At 41.5% G+C, this 20,307-nt stretch overlaps 1 protein-coding gene across 2 annotated transcripts in view; it reads left to right on the forward strand.

The window, feature by feature from the left end:
* The first annotated feature begins 343 nt into the window (after positions 1–343).
* Positions 344–20,307, forward strand: part of LOC128692398 (tubulin polyglutamylase ttll-4) — a 70,569-nt gene continuing 50,605 nt past the window's right edge. The window contains exons 1-2 of one of the 2 annotated variants that reach the window (XM_053781557.2): positions 344–505; positions 13,903–14,723. In XM_053781557.2, coding sequence (XP_053637532.1) covers positions 13,925–14,723 — 799 coding nt within the window. In that variant the 5' untranslated portion in view covers positions 344–505; positions 13,903–13,924. The remainder of the gene's footprint in view (positions 506–13,902; positions 14,724–20,307) is intronic. The other variant, XM_053781558.2, reaches the window with a different exon arrangement.

A 20,307-nucleotide genomic window follows, 5' to 3' on the forward strand; every position in this document is an offset into this window, starting at 1 on the left:
GAATCCCATACCCCAGGCACTGTATGATCCATTACGAGTTTAACGCTCCCCAGTTATGATGATAAAAACATTAATAACGATTATGAATTATAGTAATTTAACAATAAATTAATAATAATAATAGTAACAATAATAAAATTAATAATAATAATAATAATAATAATAATAATAATAAAATAATAAAATAATAATAATAAAATAATAATAATAATAATAATAATAATAATAATAATAATAATAATAATAATAATAATAATAATAATAATAATAATAATAATAATAATAATAAACATTTAAAGTCGGCGGGTGGGCGCATGCGCAGTGTGGAGGCCTCCCTGGAGGCGCCGCTCCTGACATGGCGAGATCTTCTCTATCTCAAAGTGTTCTCCTTTGATTAATTTCACTTTGGGAGGCTTGGGCGTGGAGTGGTGGCGGCGAGAGGCGGGAAGAAGACACTAGGGACACGTATCTTCACTCCGGAGATGCCGTGGAGCAGCGGGAAGCTGTGAGTACCCGATAAATAATGTTTATATATGGCCATTGTGTTGGTCTTCCTGAACGATGATTGAGCCATAAGACTCACGCGGGATTTGGTGTGATATTTAGCATTAATGGCGTGTTTGTAGGCTCGGGAGGGGTTGTTTGCGGCATGGGAGGTAGGGGAGGTTTGTGGGTTGGGGGAGGAGTGGTTTAAATGAGTGGAGGTGGAGGGGAAAGGTGGAAAAATGGAGGTTGTGTGAGTGTGTTATTGTGTTAGAGAAGTTCGTAACTTCGTTCAGGTAGTCAGTGATGATGTGATCTTCAGGAGGTGAGGATGTTGCTGCTGCTGGCCACCGTCTGGGCTAGTTTACTCCACCCTGGCCATAGTCTGCTCCACTCTGGCTATTGCATGGCCCACCCTGGCTGCTGCATGACCCACCATGGCCACTGAATGGCCCGCCCTGGCCATTGAATGGCCCACCCTGGCTACTGCATGGCCCACCCTGGCTACTGCATCGTCCACCCTGGCTGCTGCATGACCTTCCATGGCCACTGAATGGCCCGCCCTGGACATTGAATGGCCCACCCCCATGGCCCACCCCTACTGCATGGCCTACCCTGGGCCCACCCTGGCTACTGCATGGCCTACCCTGGCTACTGCATGGCCCACCCTGGCTACTGCATCGTCCACCCTGGCTACTGCATCGTCCACCCTGGCTACTACATGGCCTACCCTGGCCACTGTGGCCCACCCTGGCTACTGCATGGACCACCCTGGCTACTGCATGGCCCACCCTGGCTACTGCATGGCCCACCCTGGCTACTGCATGGCCCACCCTGGCTACTGCATGGCCCACCCTGCCTACTGCATGGCCCAAACTGGCCACTGTCTGGCCCACCCTGGCTAGTGTGTGGCCCACCCTGGCTACTGCATGGCCCACCCTGGCTACTGCATGGCCCACCCTGGCTACTGCATGGCCCACCCTGGCTACTGCATGGCCCACCCTGGCTACTGCATGGTTCACCCTGGCCACTGTGTGGTCCACCCTGGCCACTGTGGTCCACCCTGGCCACTGTGTGGTCCACCCTGGCCACTGTGTGGTCCACCCTGGCCACTGTGTGGTCCACCCTGGCCACTGTGTGGTCCACCCTGGCCACTGTGTGGTCCACCCTGGCCACTGTGTGGTCCACCCTGGCCACTGTGTGGTCCACCCTGGCCACTGTGTGGTCCACCCTGGCCACTGTGTGGTCCACCCTGGCCACTGTGTGGTCCACCCTGGCCACTGTGTGGTCCACCCTGGCCACTGTGTGGTCCACCCTGGCCACTGTGTGGTCCACCCTGGCCACTGTGGTCCACCCTAGCCACTGTGGTCAACCATGGCAACTTCTTTGCCCACCCAGGCCACTGTGTGGTCTACCCTGGCTACTGCATGGCCCATCCTGGCCACTGTGTAGCCCACCCTGGCTAATATATGGTTCACCCTGACTACTGCATGGAGCACCCTGGCCACTAGGTGGTCCACCCTGGGCACTGTGTGGTCCACCCTGGGCACTGTGTGATCCACTCTGGCTAGTTCTTGGCCCACCCTGGCCACTGTGTGGTCCACCCTGGCTACTGCATGGCCCACCCTGGCAACTGTGTGGTCCACCGTGGCTAATGCATGGGTCATGCTAGCTACTGCATGACCCACTTTAACTACAGGATGGCCCACTGTGTGGCTCAACATGGTCACTGACACCTTGCTCACTAAATGGGCTACCCTGGCCATTTTATACTCCACAATGGCCACTACATGTCCTACCCTGGCCACTGCCTGGCCAGGGTATCCACTGCTTGGCCCATTGTGATCACTGATTGGCTCATGGCCACTACCTGGCCACTGCCTCAGGCTATGGTGGCCACCTGGGTTATTTTAGTCCACCATGGTCACTATCTGGTCATAGTGATTGTTTCATGGTCCATCATTTCAGCTATATGGCTCACCTTGGCAGCTGCATGGTTCACCATGGTAATTACATGGAACACTTTGGTATCTACATGGCTCACCTTGGCAGCTACAGGGCTCGCCTTGGTAGCTACAGGGCTCACCTTGGCAACTACATGGCCTGCCATGGCAATTACATGGCCTGCCATGGCAATTACATTGTCCACCATGGCTACTACATTGCCCACCATGGCTACTACATGGCTTGCCATGGCTACTGCACGGCCCGCCGTGGCTACTGCACGGCCCGCCGTGGCTACTGCACGGCCCGCCGTGGCTACTGCACGGCCCGCCGTGGCTACTGCACGGCCCGCCGTGGCTACTGCACGGCCCGCCGTGGCTACTGCACGGCCCGCCGTGGCTACTGCACGGCCTGCCGTGGCTACTGCACGGCCCGCCGTGGCTACTGCACGGCCCGCCGTGGCTACTGCACGGCCCGCCGTGGCAACTGGCAAGGCCCGCCGTGGCTACTGGCAAGGCCCGCCGTGGCTACTGGCATGGCCCGCCGTGGCAACTGGCAAGGCCCGCCGTGGCAACTGGCAAGGCCCGCCGTGGCTACTGAATGGCTTACTGTGGCTACGACATGACCTGCCATGGAAACTGCATGGTATCATGTCAGTTACACTGGCAACCATATGGGTCACCATGGCTGCTGCATGGTTCACCATGGCTACTACAGGGCTCACCATAAAGCATACCACAGGCAGGTTTATGGTGAGCCCTGTAGTGGTCATAAAACTCCAGACTGATGCATTAGCCAGTGGGCCAGCTGGCTACAATAAGATTTATCCAGCTAGGTATATTTATGCACCATTTCGTGAGTTGGGGCTCACCATGGCCACTACAGAGCTCACCATGGCCAATACAGGGCTCATCATGGCCAATACAGGGCTCATCATGGCCAATACAGGGCTCATCATGGCCAATCATGTCCATTGCTAATATATGGCTCATCTTTGGCCTGTGTATGGTCCACTGTTATCTTGTGTATCAAAGACATTATGGTCAAATGGGGTAAAAAAAAAATGTATAAGCTGAATTTATTTTTCTTACAAATAATTTACTGAGGATTGTTGGTATGCTGTTGAAATGACTTCTAATGACTTGTATTACTTCTTATGACCCATATTATTGCAATTCCTGGATGAGAGCTACATTTTTTTTTCACGGTGCCCCGTGGCCTGGTAGCAAAAGCTCTTGCTTCATGCGATGAGGGTCCAGGTTCAGTTCCCAGCGAAAGGGTGGAAACAATGGATATGTTTCTTTACACCGGTTGTCTCTGTTCACCAATCAGTAAAATGAGTACTTGGTTGTTAGTCGACTGGTGTGGATCGCATCCCGAGACAAAACTGACCTAATTTGCCTGAAATGCTCTGCATAACAAATTGCTTTCTGTATAGTAGTATGTCATTGATGTCAGCTATGCCTGTATACATTGTACAGTGGTCCCTCATTTTTCGTAATTAATCCGTTCCTGGAGCCGTTACTATAAACGAAATTTACGATTTACGAATCAATTTTCCCCATAAGAAATAACGTAAATACAATTAATCCGTTCCTGACACCCAGAAGTATTAAAACAAAAAAAATTTTTACTCCAGGTAAACATGTAGTACATAAACAATACAATGGGAAATGATGAATGAAACATTAACAGCATAACACTTACCTTTATTGGAGATTCTTCTTAGTGTATGGGAGACTGGAGGAGGAGAGAGAGTGGATTGTTTATAGTTTGGAAGGGGAATCCCCTTCCATCAACACCTCAGGTACCATTTGCTTTTCTGGGGTTCCCCTCAAGGAAGGTTCCTTGATGCTGGTGAGGGGCTCTTGATCTAGGGAACTGGATCTGTGCTCCAGTTCCCTGAGTTAAACCTGAATACCTTCCATCCCTCCCCCAAGCACTGTATAATCCTATGGGTTTAGTGCTTCCCCCTTGATTATAATAATAATAATTTTCTGGGGTTGCTTGTCTTCTTTGTTTCTTAATGCCACTAGAACCACCTTGAGAGTCACTGGAGTCCTGTCTCGCAAAATAACTGTGGAGAGAGCTCTGTTCCTGGCGTCTCTTTAACACTTCCCTAAAATGGCCCAAATCTCTTTAACACTTCCCTAAAATGGCCCAAGACTTTGTCACTGTACATGTTGCCAACCTGGCTTGCAACAACCTTGTTAGGGTGATGTTTCACCATAAAGCTTTCCATCTTACCCCACATAGTAAAAATCTCTTTAATTTCTGAAGAAGGCACCTTCTTCCATCTCTCTTCCTCCTCCTCTGCAGCAACTTTCTGAGCTGTGATGTGTTGCTCTTCCTGCTGAAGCTCTTGCAGCTCCTCAGTGGTGAGCTCTTCATTGTGGTCTTCCACCAATTCTTCCACATCCTCCAAACTCACATCCAACCCCATGGAACTCCCCAGTACCACAATTGATTTTACAACAGACATAGGCTCATTAGGGTCAGTCCCAGATCCTTCAAAATCCCTCTTGTCGACACAATCTGGCCACAATTTTCTCCAGGCAGAGTTCAAATTCCTGGTAGTCACTCCCTCCCAAGCCATACCTATAAGGGTTATGCAATGGAGGATGCTGAAGTGTTCTCTCCAAAATTCCCTTAGGGTCAAGTAAGTGTCTGTGGTCACAGTCAAGCACCTGTGAAACATTGCTTTTGTGTAGAGTTTTTTAAAGTTTGCAATAACCTGCTGGTCCATGGGTTGGAGGAGAGGAGTGGTATTCGGGGGCAAGAACTTTACTGTGATGAACCCAAACTCCTCGAAAATTAGGTCATCCAAGTTTGGAGGATGAGCAGGTGCATTGTCCATTACTAGCAGGCACTTGAGATCCAATTTCTTTTCCAGGAGATACTCCTTCACACTAGGGCCAAACACTTCATTGAACCACTCGACGAAAATTTCCCTCGTGACCCATGCCTTACTATTAGATTTCCAAAACACACACAATTTACTCTTCATAACATTGTTTTTCCTGAACACTCTGGGATTTTCAGAATGGTACACTAGTAATGGCTTCACTTTGAAATCCCCACTAGCATTAGCACAGAACATTAGCGTCAGCCTGTCTTTCATAGGCTTGTGTCCTGGCATTGCCTTTTCCTCTTGTGTAATGAAGGTCCTCTTTGGCATTTTCTTCCAAAAGAGGCCTGTTTTGTCACAATTGAACACTTGTTCAGGTTTCAGTCCTTCAGCCTCTATGTACTCCTGGAATTCATGCACATATTTTTTCAGCCGCCTTGTGGTCCGAACTGGCAGCCTCACCATGCCTTACCGCACTGTGTATGCCAGTACGGTTCTTAAATCTCTCAAACCAGCCTTTGCTGGCCTTAAATTCACTCACATCACCACTATTTGCAGGCAATTTCTTTACCAAATCTTCATGCAACTGCCTAGCCTTTTCACAAATAATCTAAGTCATAAGAGTATCTCCTGCTAATTGTTTCTCATTTATCCACACCAATAATAACCAATAATAACCAGTACTGGTGATCTCATTTTTGTCAGCATAGTTACTCCCTTTGCAACAACAGCGTCCTTTATTTCCTTTTTCTTGGCCACTATGGAACATAAGGTTGTGTAGGGTTTCTTATACATCCTGGACAGTTCGGCCACACTTGTACCACTTTCGTATTGTTCAATGATGGTTTTCTTAAATTCAATCGTATTTCTCACCTTCTTTACCACAGGCTTGGCACTAGGAGCTTTCTTTGGAGCCATGGTAGCTTATTTAGTACTTTCAAGCACTAAAATAAATGGAATGCAGTGGACCCTCAACCAGCAATATTAATCCGTTCCTGAGAGCTCATCGTTAATCAAAATAATCGTTAGTCAAGTTAATTTTCCCCATAAGAAATAATGGAAATCAAATTAATCCGTGCAAGACACCCCAAAGTATTGAAAAAAAAAAATTTTACCACATGAAATATTAATTTTAATACACACAAACTGAAGAAGACATGCACAGTTACATGACACTTACCTTTATTGAAGATCTGGTGATGATTGATGGGATGGGAGGAGGGGAGATCGTTCATCTTGTTAGTGTTTAGAAGGGGAATCCCCTTCCATTAGCACTTGAGGCAGCAGGTCTTTTTCTGGGGTTACTTCCCTTGTTCTTTTAATGCCACTAGGACCAGCTTCAGAGTCACTGGACTTCTGTCGCACAACATATCTGTCCATAGAGGCCTGTACCTCTCGTTCCTTTATCCTAAAGTGTTTCACAACATTGTCAGTGTAATTGTCACCAGCACGGCTTGCAATAGCTGTGTGAGGGTGATTTTCATCAAAAAAGGTTTGCACTTTAAGCCACATTGCACACATTTCCTTAATCTTTGAAGTAGGCAACTTCTTCAATTTCTCTCTCCCCTCCTCCGAAGCAGTTTCCTCAGGTGCGGCCTCTTACTGTTGAAGATGATCTACCAGCTCATCAGTGGTTTGTTCTTCATTGTCCTCCTCCACCAACTCTTCCACATCCTCCCCACTAACCTCACCAATATGAGCACTAGTTCCAGGCATTTTTTCCTGTTCACCTGGGTGTTAGTCAACTGTTGTGGGTCGCATCCTGGGGGACAAGATTAACCCTTTGAGGGTTCGTCCCATAGATCTACGGCTTTACGTTCAGGGTCCAAACCGTAGATCTACGTCATGAGCTCAGCTCACTCTGATAAACTGTGAGTGGTACATTTGGGCCTAGATATGAGAGAATACATCTATGTGGTATGTTTGCACCACATAAAACAGATCCTGCAGCACTCTGTGTATAATGAGAGAAAAAAACTGAAATCGTGATTTTTCGATTAAAACAGCGACTTTGCAGTGTTTTTTCGCATGTTTTTTATAGTTCTATTTGCGATTTCTTGGTCTCATTTGATAGAATGGAAGACATATTACAGAAATAGAGATGATTTTGATTGTTTTTTGCACTGGAAATGGCTTGAAACTGAGCTCAAAGTAGCAGAAATGTTAAATTTTTGCCGATATTCAAGAGTAAACAAATGACCTCACACGTCTAATACACGCCAGCTGGTGGGTCTAATATGCATTCACAAATATGGTGATGATATTTATACAATTATTACAGTATTGCATAACAGTAAATCTTCTATTTTTTGGTGTGAATAAAAATTCATTATGTGAATAAAAAATAAAAATGGAATTTATTTGTAAAGCCTCAAAACGTAACTAATGAACAGAGGAAATGTTAGTTTAGTTCCAGGAATACCTACATTGTTTATTCTGGACCCTATTTTGAAATTGGAATATTTTGAACTTTGTGTTAAATTGGCCAAATTAACAATTTCCGATCACTTTAATTTGTAGTTGAAACAGTTGACTTGGCGATTTCTTGTGCTCAATCGATAGAATAGAAGCAATACTAGTGAAATAGCTAAGAATTTGGTTGACTGGAATAATGTAATTGGCCTAAAATGGGAGTCAAAGTCGGCAAAATCGCCGATTCGTAAATATTGCTGACACATCAAAATTCGCGAGAGCATAATTTCGTCAATTTTCCATCAAATTTCATACTTTTTGTTTTATTACCTTCACAAAAAGATTCTCTACCATTTCATAAGAAAAAATACAATTTTTTTTTTTTTTAAATTCTTGGACACTGGGGCACCACTTCAGATTTGGGCCTTGGACCCTGAAGGGGTTAAGGACCCCCAATGGAAATAAGTTAGACAGTCCTCGATGATGCACTGACTTTCTTAGGTTATCCTGGGTGGCTAACCCTCCGGGGTTAATCGTTTCTCGGTAATTGTTTCACGTTAAGCCACACCAACAACACTCTCTCCACATCTTCGAGTAATACAGCTGATGGTGGTGCAGAAACAACAACAGCTGACTGTGGTGCAGCAGCAGCTGCACCTTTGGCAAGAACAGCTTCCTTGATTGCCGTTTTCTTACCCACAATAGTAGCGATGGTTGATTGGGGTTTATTATACAATCTGACCAGCTCAGAGACACGCACTCCACTTTCATATTTAGCAATGATCTCTTTCTTCATCTCCATAGTAATTCTCACCCTTTTTGCTGTAGGGTTGGCACTAGAAGCTTTCTTTGGGCCCATGGTGACTTATTTTGCAGGTGCAATCACTACAAAGGCTGTGATATGAATTGTTCCAGTTGTTGTATGTTTGGAAGTGACCGCGGTGGCTGGCTGGCTTGTAAACACTGACACTCGAGGGACAAGTGAGGCGCGCTCAGGCCAAAGTGGACGCGTATGGTACGGAACGAATAGCGCTGGTCGGGTTTTTAAGCGCTAGTTGAGGCAAAATTTTTGCGTTTAAATGTATCGCTAGTCAGATTTATCGTTAATTGATGCCATCGCTGGTTAAGGGTCCACTGTATTATGAAATATTTCGCTGGAGCACGTGAGGGGACCTTCGCTCACTGGTAAACAATGCCAGACTGGCTGCCGCCCCGGCTCACGCTGTGGGTACGCGTCCTGGACGAACTACGACTCGCGAGTCAACCTATGAAAAGCGAGTCCATGTTTATACGAAAATGCCCCTATGATTGGTGAAATTTACGATTGCCGGGAACTACGAAAAGCGGGGGACCACTGTACATGTACTTGTAGTAAATAAAGATATTATTATTAGTTGGCTTGCAGATAGGTACAGTACTGTGTACCATGCTAGGTGAATAGGAGCAGCTGGAATGCATGGTTGGTAAATAGCAACTATCCTGAGAGGTACTACCATCCTGTTGTGTGTATGACTTAGGATTTCTTTAAATGTTTTTGTACTTTGTCAGGATTGCTGGTCATGTCTGCCTTGTGAGCATGTAAGATGGTAGGTAAATCTTACAAACATTACTGGTACCTGCATTAAGTATATAGTATGATTATCTTTACTTTCCGGTTAGGTTTTATCCTTGCAGCACTATACGTATGTATTTCTTTTCCAGTTTATACGAGGCTGCAGATGTGTCTCTTAACATAATGATAAATGGATTACCTATCACAAAACTCACAGAGGGAAAATTCCTAGGAATCCACCTTGATAATAAACTCAAATTTCAAACACACATACAACAAAGTTCCAAAAAAATTTCCAAGACCGCAGGCATACTATCGAAGATACGGTACTATGTTCCGCAGTCAGCCCTCCTGGCCCTATATCACTCACTTATTTATCCCTATCTCACCTATGGAATTTGTGCATGGGGCTCAACAACAATAAACCATCTCAGACCACTAATCACCCAACAAAAGGCTGCAGTCAGAATGATGATAAATTCCCACTACAGACAGGACACTCCACCAATATTCAAAACTCTAAACCTACTCACAATACAAAACATCCTTACTTATTACTGCACCTACTACATACATAGAACACTTAACTCTGACATAAACCATCCCCTCAAACATCTCCTTACCAACCTCAACAGAACACATAACCATAACACAAGACACAGATCACTCTTTGATGTTCCTCGTGTCCATTGCACACTATGCAAAAACTCAGTGCACATAAAAGGCCCTAAAATCTGGAATTCATTACCTGTGAATATAAAAGAAACACTGTCTGTTTATAAATTCAAGTCTCTTCTCAAAAATCACTTACTCACCCACAACTAAATAAATACTGAGTAATTGTATCTCATTGGCATACTGCTCTTATCTGTATTTTTTTGTACCTCTGTATGTGTGCACAAATTGGAAATAAATAAATAAATAAATAAATAAATAAATTATTGTATCTCATTATTGTATCATAAATGTCAACCTGTGACCCAATCAAACTTTGTTACTATTTAACTTCATTACCTAACAGAATACTCCATTCTAATGATTACACAGCAACACAGTAAATGACCATATGACCTGTCTTTGTAATGCTCATTTGTACTAAATTGTTTTCTGTTTTACAATAATTTTTGTACCACTGAATATATCATTGCTTAGTTAATTTTAAGCCTGCCTGTAATGCTATGCATTCAAGTGGCTTTGGCATGCTGCATTTAACTGTATTCTTTTGTACTTCACTGTATCATGTTCAAATTAATAAATAAATAAATCTGAGACTGGACCATTGGGGTGATGATCCCAGGACCCATTAACAGATGTATAAGAGATACATATTTCACCATCCTGGAAATCAAAGTAAGGACCTTTTGGTTGTGAACCAATTGTTATCACCACTGAGCTATATGTCACTCCTTAACCCCCTTGACTGTCGCAACCCCCAATCCTCAGGTGTCTCCTGATGTCGCAAAATTTCCAAAAAAAAAAAATATTTTTTCTTATGAAATGATAGAGAATCTTTTCTCGAGTGTAATGACAAAAAAAAAAAAAACGAAATTTGATGGAAAACTGATGGAATTACGCTCTCGCGAAGTTAGCGACCCCGGCGATATTTACAAATCGGCGATTTCGCCCACTTTGAGCCCTATTTTCGGCTAATTCCATTGTTCCAGTCAACCAAACTCATAGCTATTTCTTTAGAACTCCGTTTTTTCTATCGATTGAGTACAAGAAACTGCCCATTTACCGATTTCAGCTCCCCAATAACATCGTCAGAAATTTGCAATTTGGCCAATTTCAGGAAAATTAAAAAATATGACAATTTCAAAATATGGTCCAGAATGAACAATGCAGACATTCCTGGCTCTAAAATAACATTTCCTTTGTTCATCAGTCACGTCTCCAGACCCCTCTGATGTTACTCTTGCTTTCTATTTTGAATTTTTATTCAAACAAAAAATAGAAGATTTACTGTTATGCAGACTACTGCAATACTGTAATAATTGTACAAATAATGTCAACCCATTCATGACTGCATAATAGAATGGCTAGTTGGACATTTATTGGACAATGACATCATTTGTTTACTTTTGAACATCAGCAAAAATCAAACATTTCCCCTACTTTGAGCTCCATTTCCAGGTTCTTTTTATAGTAAAACCAATCAAAATCACCTCTATTTTTATATGTTTTCCATTCTATCAAATGAGACCAAGAAAACGAGAATACAACCATAAATACTATACGAAAATAGACCACAAATTCGGCATTTTAATTAAAAAAAGCGGTCCGAGATTTTTTTTTTTCTCATGCACTGCTTGCTCCAGGATTTTTTTTATATGGTGCACACAGACCCATTCTCTCACATGTGGGCCTACCAGCTTTCTCCGGCTTGATTTGAAGCCGCTAGAATTTGAGTACGTATATATACGTCAGACATGGTACCTCGTAAGACGTATATATACGACCGAAACACTCAAAAGGTTAAGGCCTCACCTAGATTATGCAGAATGAGAGGAGACATAATCGATGTGTGTAAGTGGAAGATGGGTATTAACAAAGAGGACATAAATAAGGTTTTAAGGATATCCCTCCAAGAGAGAACCTGCAATAATGGATTCAAATTAGACACGTTTAGATTTCGAAAAGATATAGGAAAGTACTGGTTTGGTAATAGGGTAGTTGATGAGTGGAACAGTCTGCCTAGTAGGGTTATCGAAGCTAAAACCTTGGGTAGTTTCAAATTTAGATTGGATAAGTACACGAGTGAGAGGGGTTATATTTGAGTGGACTTGCACCTGAGTAAATAGAATTATCAAAGCTTATTACTTGGTTAGCATTTAGTCTGTTAGTGGGTTGGATTTGTGTAAGACCTGCCTAGTGTGGGCCAACAGGCCTGTTGCAGTGTTTCTCCCTTCTTATGTTCTTAAACTTGGAAATTAGACATTTTTAACCTTTGTTATAATATCCTTACCTTTGGTATGAGTGTATGAATTCCCTGTTCATAATGATTTATTTTATTAACCCCTGAGTGTAAACACTGTAATCCAAAATAGAAAAAAAAAAAAAGTCAGATTGTGATATTTTGTGTGAATTTTATGCATGTGTGGTGAACTTGTTTGCTTGGTATATATTGGTCAAAAATTGTCGAGATTATAATACTCTTTAGATGAATTCCGGATTTTATGGACACTATTGGTATATTATTTTCACATCGTGAGTTGATATCTTGTATGCTTACTTTATGCATGTATCTTATATGCTCATGTTTTTTACAAAGATCAATCAAGATATGTGAGAGTTTTATAAAAAAAAATTTGAAATTGGTGAAAAAAATACATTATGCATTTTTCCATAATTGTTTCATTCAATAAATAAGTTTATTTAGGTACAGTTTTACAGAATTTTTAGACGATTACAATTGTCTTGAATAGTAATACAGTGGAACCTCAAGTTTCGGCCGTAATCCAATTGTTCGAAAGCAAAGCAATATTTCCCATAAGAAATAATGTACGGCCAATTAATCTGTTCCAGACACCCAAAAATATTAAAAAAAAAAATACATTTTTTTAAGGAATAACTATAGTTTTGCAAACACACAACAATTAAAAATACATATAGTACTTAAATGACTAATGAAATAGATGGAGATGCCCGGGTGTTGTGCATGTGTCTTAATTTCATCTTGTCGGTGTTATATACAATTCTTGTACTACTACTACTACTACTACTACTACTACTACTACTACTACTACTACCTCCACCTCTTCCTGCCTATATATAGCCGTCCTGCTCCACCTCTGTTAGTGTGACTTTGTCAATGGTCCAAGTCGGACCAAAACGTCGTCGTAAGCTTCTCTCTTTTATGTGCGGGTTATTTGTGTATCGTTCCAGTCACGGTATTGTGCCTTTTTGTTATTTAGATAAATAATCATTTAAATAAACATTTAAAATCACATTTACATACCTTTATTTAAGACTCTTGTTGGCTTATGGAAGATGGGGAGGAGCACATGCACACCACTTAAATATTTTTTGACGATTTCTTTCTTCAGTTCTATCGTGTTTCTCACTTTCTTTACCAAAGGGCTGGCACTAGGAAATTTTTTTTGGGCCCATGGTTAATTGTGTAGCAGTCGCACTCAGTCAACAAGCACACAAAACAATGGATTATTATGAAATGTTTAGATGAATGCGCAGGGTAATGTTCACTCGAGGAGAAACAAAGCCAGACTGACTCGCAACGCATGTGTGGGATGCTTTGTGTGGGCACGGGCAGGCGGGCGGGTCTGGTACAGCGGCCGAAACTCAAGGTTCCACTTTACGTATGTGTAAATTACCATGGATAATCCCAAGAAGTCAAACAAATTGACTTATTTCCATTGGGATCTTTGTCTCAAGTAATGTAATCTCATAAATACTGAGGCTTCAGTGTACAGTATTAGCTTTCACATCAGCACATTAAATCCCCAGAAACACTGTATTGTATGTACTCTTTCAGTTTCTTTTTTTTTTGTTTTTAACCTGCAGAGATGCTGATAAAAATAACAGTAATTACATGAATAGTGCTGAGTGGGATTTGCACTGAAAATTATCTGGTCTTTATGTATATAAAGCATGATCTGCATTGAAATTAATTATAGATATAGTAGTAACACTATTTCTTTGACAGATAATGTTTGTGTTGGGGTAGGATGTCCATCAATTTGTGTGTATGGTCTTCACAGCGGCCACCTCTCAATCCATTGGTAGGTGGACAACAGGAAAACACTATGAAGGTCTCCGATGCCTCTCCTACAAGGTCACCTACAAACACAACACAGCAAACTATCTGCAAACGCCATAATCCTGAAAACTCAGGTGTTGTCGAGAGTGAAAATGCTCCATTTTTATTACATAATAAGCGTCAGCGTACCAAAAGTGGGTCAGAGTCAGTGGAATCTTTAGCCGCTTGTCAAGACAGTGCCATACCTCCTGCAGACTGCTGTGTTAAAGGGGAACCTACACCCCTATGTGAACGTAATGTTAGAACTAGACTTGATGGACAAGATATAAATACACAGAGTACAGAACCCTCCTGTTCTTGCACAAAATGGGATAGTAATAGTGATAATTTAAGCAGCTTAGTGACTGGGGATAGTATGAGAAGTGACAGTAATAGAGAGTGTAAAAAAAACAGTGAAACTGATTTGACTGAAGAGAGTTTATTGACTGGAGTGTTTCCAAGTCATAGACTTATATCCAATGGAAATGGAAGTGGTGGGTTGTCTCCTCATTGTGCTGCCACTTTAGAATATGTAACCCAGTTGCCAGAAGGGTGTTCAGGTGGAGGGTCTAAAGCGTTAGTTCTACATTCCTCTGACTTGAATGGTTCTTGTGAGCCTAATGAGGAGTTAGAGGATGACGACAACTATCTTGATTCCTCGGAGGAAGAGGAGGAGGAGGATGAACTAACTCTTACTAATAATGAAGATGAAGAAAGCTGTGGTGAAGGTGAGTTTTAAGTTAATCTATTTTTGGTAATGAATAAATAATTTTAGTTTGCTGCAGCATTAGTGTATTTCTGTCATATTTTACATGTGTGAAGGCTTACAGTACAAAAAATGGTAATATTTAATAGTGCCACTATAATCAGATATATATAGTTGAAAATTCACACTGAAATTTGTTTTGTTTTGTATAATTATGGAGGCATTTGACCAAATGTTCCAAGAGATTTCTGCAGTTTTGGTTGAATTATTTTCATAGAAATTTGAGAATCCCATGCATGACTCCAAAATTAATTTTAGTACACAAATATTTTCAGCAATTTTTTTCTCTGCTGCATGATGTTAATTTGAATCAGCAATGCATCATAATTGAAATAAATGTCTGTACAGCATTTGTGACAGATATGGCTCAAGTGTAGTGCTTGCAGATCACATCTGAAGAACCCAGGTTCGATCCCTGCACAAATGGAAACTTCGGCATGTTTCCTTACACCTGTTACCTGAGTGTTTGCCTACTGTTCTTAGGTCACATCCTAGGTAAGAGGATGAAATGAACCCAATGGAAATAAGGCAGATTAAGTGGTGTTCTTGCATTATATGTTTATCTCTAAAAAAATTTTATGCATTACATGCATAAAAGCACATATGTGCATAAAAGCTACGGGACAAATTTCATTCACCTCTTGTTAGGAATGCCAGTCTTCACGAGCAGTACACATATGAATACATCCACGAATGAGTGGTTTTGAGCAAATAACAATACAGTGGAACCTCGGCTTATGAGTGCCCCACCATACGAGTTTTTCATGATGTGAGAAGTTACTCTGTCAATTTTTTGGTTCTGAATGCAAGCAAAAAATTCAGGATGCAAACTTTTCCCTCAAGGGAGGTTCCTTGACACTGGTGAGGGGCTCTTGATCTAGGGAATTGTATCTGTGCTCCAGTTCCCTAAATTAAGCCTGAATGCCTTCCAATCCCTTCCCCCCACAAGCACTGTATAATCCTATGGGTTTAGCGCATCCCCATTATAATAAAAAATATATAATAGTATAAATAATAGTAATGCGTCTAATAATAATATAATACAGTGGACCCACCTTTTTCATTGGGCTCTGTTTTCGCTCATTTCTGTTATTGCTAATTTTTTCCGTAAAATTATTGGTTCCGTTTTCAGTACTTCTCTCCGTTCTCATCGATGGTACAGTAAAAATATTGGCTCCATTTCTGTTGCTTTCCTCCGTTCTTGTTGGTGGTATGGTACATGTCCAAGTGTGCCACACACACAACCTCCCACACACGCATTCTGAGGAGGCAGTGTCGCTTTGTTTCTGGGTGAGTGAACATTATCCTGTGAGGCCATAGGAAACATTTCGTAATATAATTCATTGTTGTTTGCTCTTGTTTATTCTGTGTGACTGCTAAATAAGCCACCATGGGCCAAAGAAAGCTGCTAGTGCCAGCCCGTTGATAATGAAGCTGAGAAACACGATAGAATTCAAGAAAAAAAACTCGTAGCAAAGTACCAAAGTGGAGGAGGAAGAGAGAGGGGAGAATGTGGCTTCTTCAGTGATTCAATGATATGTATGATACTAAAGCAGCAGGAGCCGATAAAGGCTATAGCGGCAGCCAGCGATGAAGTGTAGCATTAACAGGGTAGCAAATAAGTTAAGCGATAGAAAAAGGACAACACGAAACTGTCATATTAGATCAACTGAGATAGATAAATAAGCTGTGGAATATAGTTCTTCTCTATAAAATGTATTTTTTGTTGATACTTTTGGATGTCTGAAGCGGATTAATTGTATTTACATTATTTCTTATGGGAAAGATGGTTTTAGTTTTAGTTGATTTCACATTTCGTTGGACTCTCTGGAACGAATTAAAGACAAAAAGGGAGAGTCCACTGTAATGCTATAATAATACGTATAATAATAATATACATGATAATAATACTTTAATAATAATACGTATTATAATGAGTGAGCTTCGAAAGGCTGTCACTAGATGGCAATGAATACCACAACAATGCAGGAGCGGAAATGGCTGCCTCCACTTGTCACATAAGGACATATTTTATTCATTCTAGAGTATATATAAGGTTTCTATGTTTAGTATGTCATATTAGATGAATTGTGATAGTTAAATAAGCCATAGAGTTGATATTAGCATTGTATTGAAAGTATTTTGTCCTGCCTCCTGAGAACAGGAATTCCGCTGGAATGGATTAATGGCATTTCAATTAATTTCAATGAGGAAAATTGATTCGATATACAAACGGATCGGGATACGAGCTAGGTCATGGAACAGATTAAACTTGTAAGCCGAGGTTCCACTGTACTGTGCTCGCATCAGGGGTAACATGTCCAGTGGTACTGGGCACCTGATATTTGAATCATTTGATGGCCAAGTGGACTAGTGTGTCTTGGAATTTTGGCAGGCCTCTTCGGATTCGATCCCCAGCTAGTCGTAGTAGTACTGTTATTTGCTTAAACCCACTCTTTCATTGATGCATTAATATGTGTACTGCTCATGAAGACTGGTATTCCAAACAGGAGAATGAAATTAGCCCTGTAGCTTCCATGGCTATGTATGTGCATGCATCAAAGGCAAAGAAGTGATTATATGAGAGTATAGTAGTATCACCACTCTTATATGGGTGTGAAGTATGGGTTGTGAATGTTGGATCAAGGAGGCAGTGGAGATGTTATGTCTGGGGGCAATATGTGACATAAACATTCTGCAGAGAATTTGTAGTTTGAAGATTAGGAGGAGGCATGAAGTTACTAAAAGTATTATCCAGAGGGTTGAGGAGGGGTTGTTGAGGTGGTTTGGTCATTTAGAGAGGATAGAGGATATGAGGATAACAAAAAGATTAGGTGATGAAAGATTGGATATCAGACTGGAGGGAGAGAGTATGGAGGAGGTGAATGTATTCAGATATTTGGGAGTGGATGTGTCAGCGGATGGGTCTATGAAAGACGAGGTGAATCATAGAATTGATGAGGGGAAAAGGGTGAGCGGTGCACTTAGGAGTCTGTGGAGACAAAGAACTTGTCCTTGGAGGCAAAGAGGGGAATGTATGAGAGTATAGTTTTACCAACGCTCTTATATGGGTGTGAAGCATGGGTGATGAATGTTGCAGCGAGGAGAAGGCTGGAGGCAGTGGAGATGTCATGTCTGAGGGCAGTGTGTGGTGTGAATATAATGCAGAGAATTCGTAGTTTGGAAGTTAGGGGGAGGTGCGGGATTGCCAAAACTGTTGTCCAGAGGGCTGAGGAAGGGTTGTTGAGGTGGTTCGGACATGCAGAGAGAATGGAGTGAAGCAGAATGACTTCAAGAGTGTATCAGTCTGTAGTGGAAGGAAGGCAGGGTAGGGGTCAGCCTAGGAAAGGCTGGAGGGAGAGGGTAAAGGAGGTTTTGTGTGCGAGGGGCTTGGACTTCCAGCGGGCATGCATGAGCGTGTTTGATAGGAGTGAATGGAGACAAATAGTTTTTAATACTTGACGTGCTGTTGGAGTGTGAGCAAAGTAACATTTATGAAGGGATTCAGGGAAACCGGTAGGCCGGACTTGAGTCCTGGAGATGGGAAGTACAGTGCCTGCACTCTGAAGGAGGGGTGTTAATGTTGCAGTTTAAAAACTGTAGTGTAAAGCACCCTTCTGGCAAGGCAGTGATGGAGTGAATGATGGTGAAAGTTTTTCTTTTTCGGGTCGCCCTGCCTTGGTGGGAATCGGCCAGTGTGTTAATAAAAAAAAAAATAGAGCAAAATAAGATGACTTAGAGGGTACGTATATAAATCTGTAGTGGAGGGAAGGCAGGGTAGGAGTCATCCTAGGAAAGGACGGAGGGAGCAGGTTAAGGAGATTTTGTGTGCAAGGGGCTTGGACATACAGCAGGCATATGTGAGCATGTTTAGAGAAGAGTGAGCAAAGACAAATGGCTTTTGGGACTTAACGAGCTGTTGGTGAACAACGTTATATTTTGTGAAGGGATTCAGAGGAGCCAGTTAGCCAGACTGAAAAAATTTGTGAAATTCTAAGCATTTTCATGATTCTCACATTATCAAGGGACTGAATCAAAGTTCTTTGATAATGTGAGAAATCACGAAAGCGCTTCGAATTTCACAATTTTTTCGCAGTGGTCATTCTGCATATTTTTGATATCACCTGTTTAATGTGATCTTATTGTGTGCATTGCAGCCTCTCCTCACATAACGATGGAGTTCCGTTCCCAAGACCACGTCGTTAAATGAATTCATCGCTAAGTGAGGAGCGTACTATAATGGTAGTGGGTTTGTGTCAGCGATCTTTGATATTGTTTTAATGTCACCTTTGCACCATTTATAACATTTCTGGTACATTTTTAAATGTTTATACAGTAGTGTACTGTATATTGTAATAAGCAGAATAGAGGAAATCAACTCGAATGTACACCTACCATCTGACTTACGACCTGCTCGACTTACGATCACTCGACTTAGGACCATGTTTTCTATGCCAAATTTCTGGGAAATAAACAACTATTTGTGTTGTACACAGTGTTTATCCTAAACCTTACAGTATAAAATACAGTACTAACAGCATAAAAAGTAAAGTAAAACATGAAATACCAAAATAAAACAATAAAATAAAGTCATTACAAAAATGTTTTCTTGATATTAAGTAGTAAAGTTCGACTTACGACCAGTTTCTCGGAACCGAACTCGGCCGTAAGTCGGATGGTAGGTGTACATTATTTAGGTCTGCATACTGATCAGAGCCCGTCATAAGTTTGAGGCGCCAGTAAACAAGTACATTGCTAAGTGAGGAGAGGCTGTATTTATATATATATAACTTATTTAATTATTATTTATTTAATTATTTAGTTATTTAACCCTTTCAGTGTAGAGACCCGATCCTTAACTCAGTGTCGAAAATTTAAAAAAAAAAAAAAATTCCTTATGAAATGATAGAGAATCGTTTCCCGATGGTAATGACACCAAAGGTACGAAATTTGATGGAAAACCTGTGAAATTATGCTCTCGTGCAATTAGTGATCTTGGAAATATTTGCGCATTAGCGATTTCGCCCACTTTGAATCCTATTTTCTGCCAGTTCCATTGTTCCAGTGGACTAAAATCATAGCTATTTCATTAGAACTCATTTGTTCTATCAGTTGAGTATGAGGAACCGCCCATTTACCGATTTCAACTACCCAATAAAGTGATTGGAAATTGGCAATTTTGCCAATTTCACAAATTTAAAAAATTTGCCAGTTTCAAAATAGGGTTCAGAATAAACAAGTCATACATTCCTTGCACTAAAATAACATTTTCTCTGTTCATTAGTCATGTCTCCAGGCCCCTCCTATATTACTCTTGCTTTCCATTTTGAATTTTTATCCACAAAAAAATAGAAAATTTACTCTTATGCAGACTACTGCATTATTGTAGTAATTGTATAAATAATGTCAACCCATTCGTGACCGTATTAGACTGGCTAGTTGGACACGAATTGGACACTTGAACATCGGCAAAAATCGAACATTTCCACTACTTTGATTTCAATGTCAAGGAACTTTTCATCGTGAAACCAATCAAAATCATCTCC

The sequence above is a fragment of the Cherax quadricarinatus genome, chromosome 53 (assembly GCF_038502225.1).
Source record: "Cherax quadricarinatus isolate ZL_2023a chromosome 53, ASM3850222v1, whole genome shotgun sequence".
NCBI lineage: Eukaryota > Metazoa > Arthropoda > Malacostraca > Decapoda > Parastacidae > Cherax > Cherax quadricarinatus.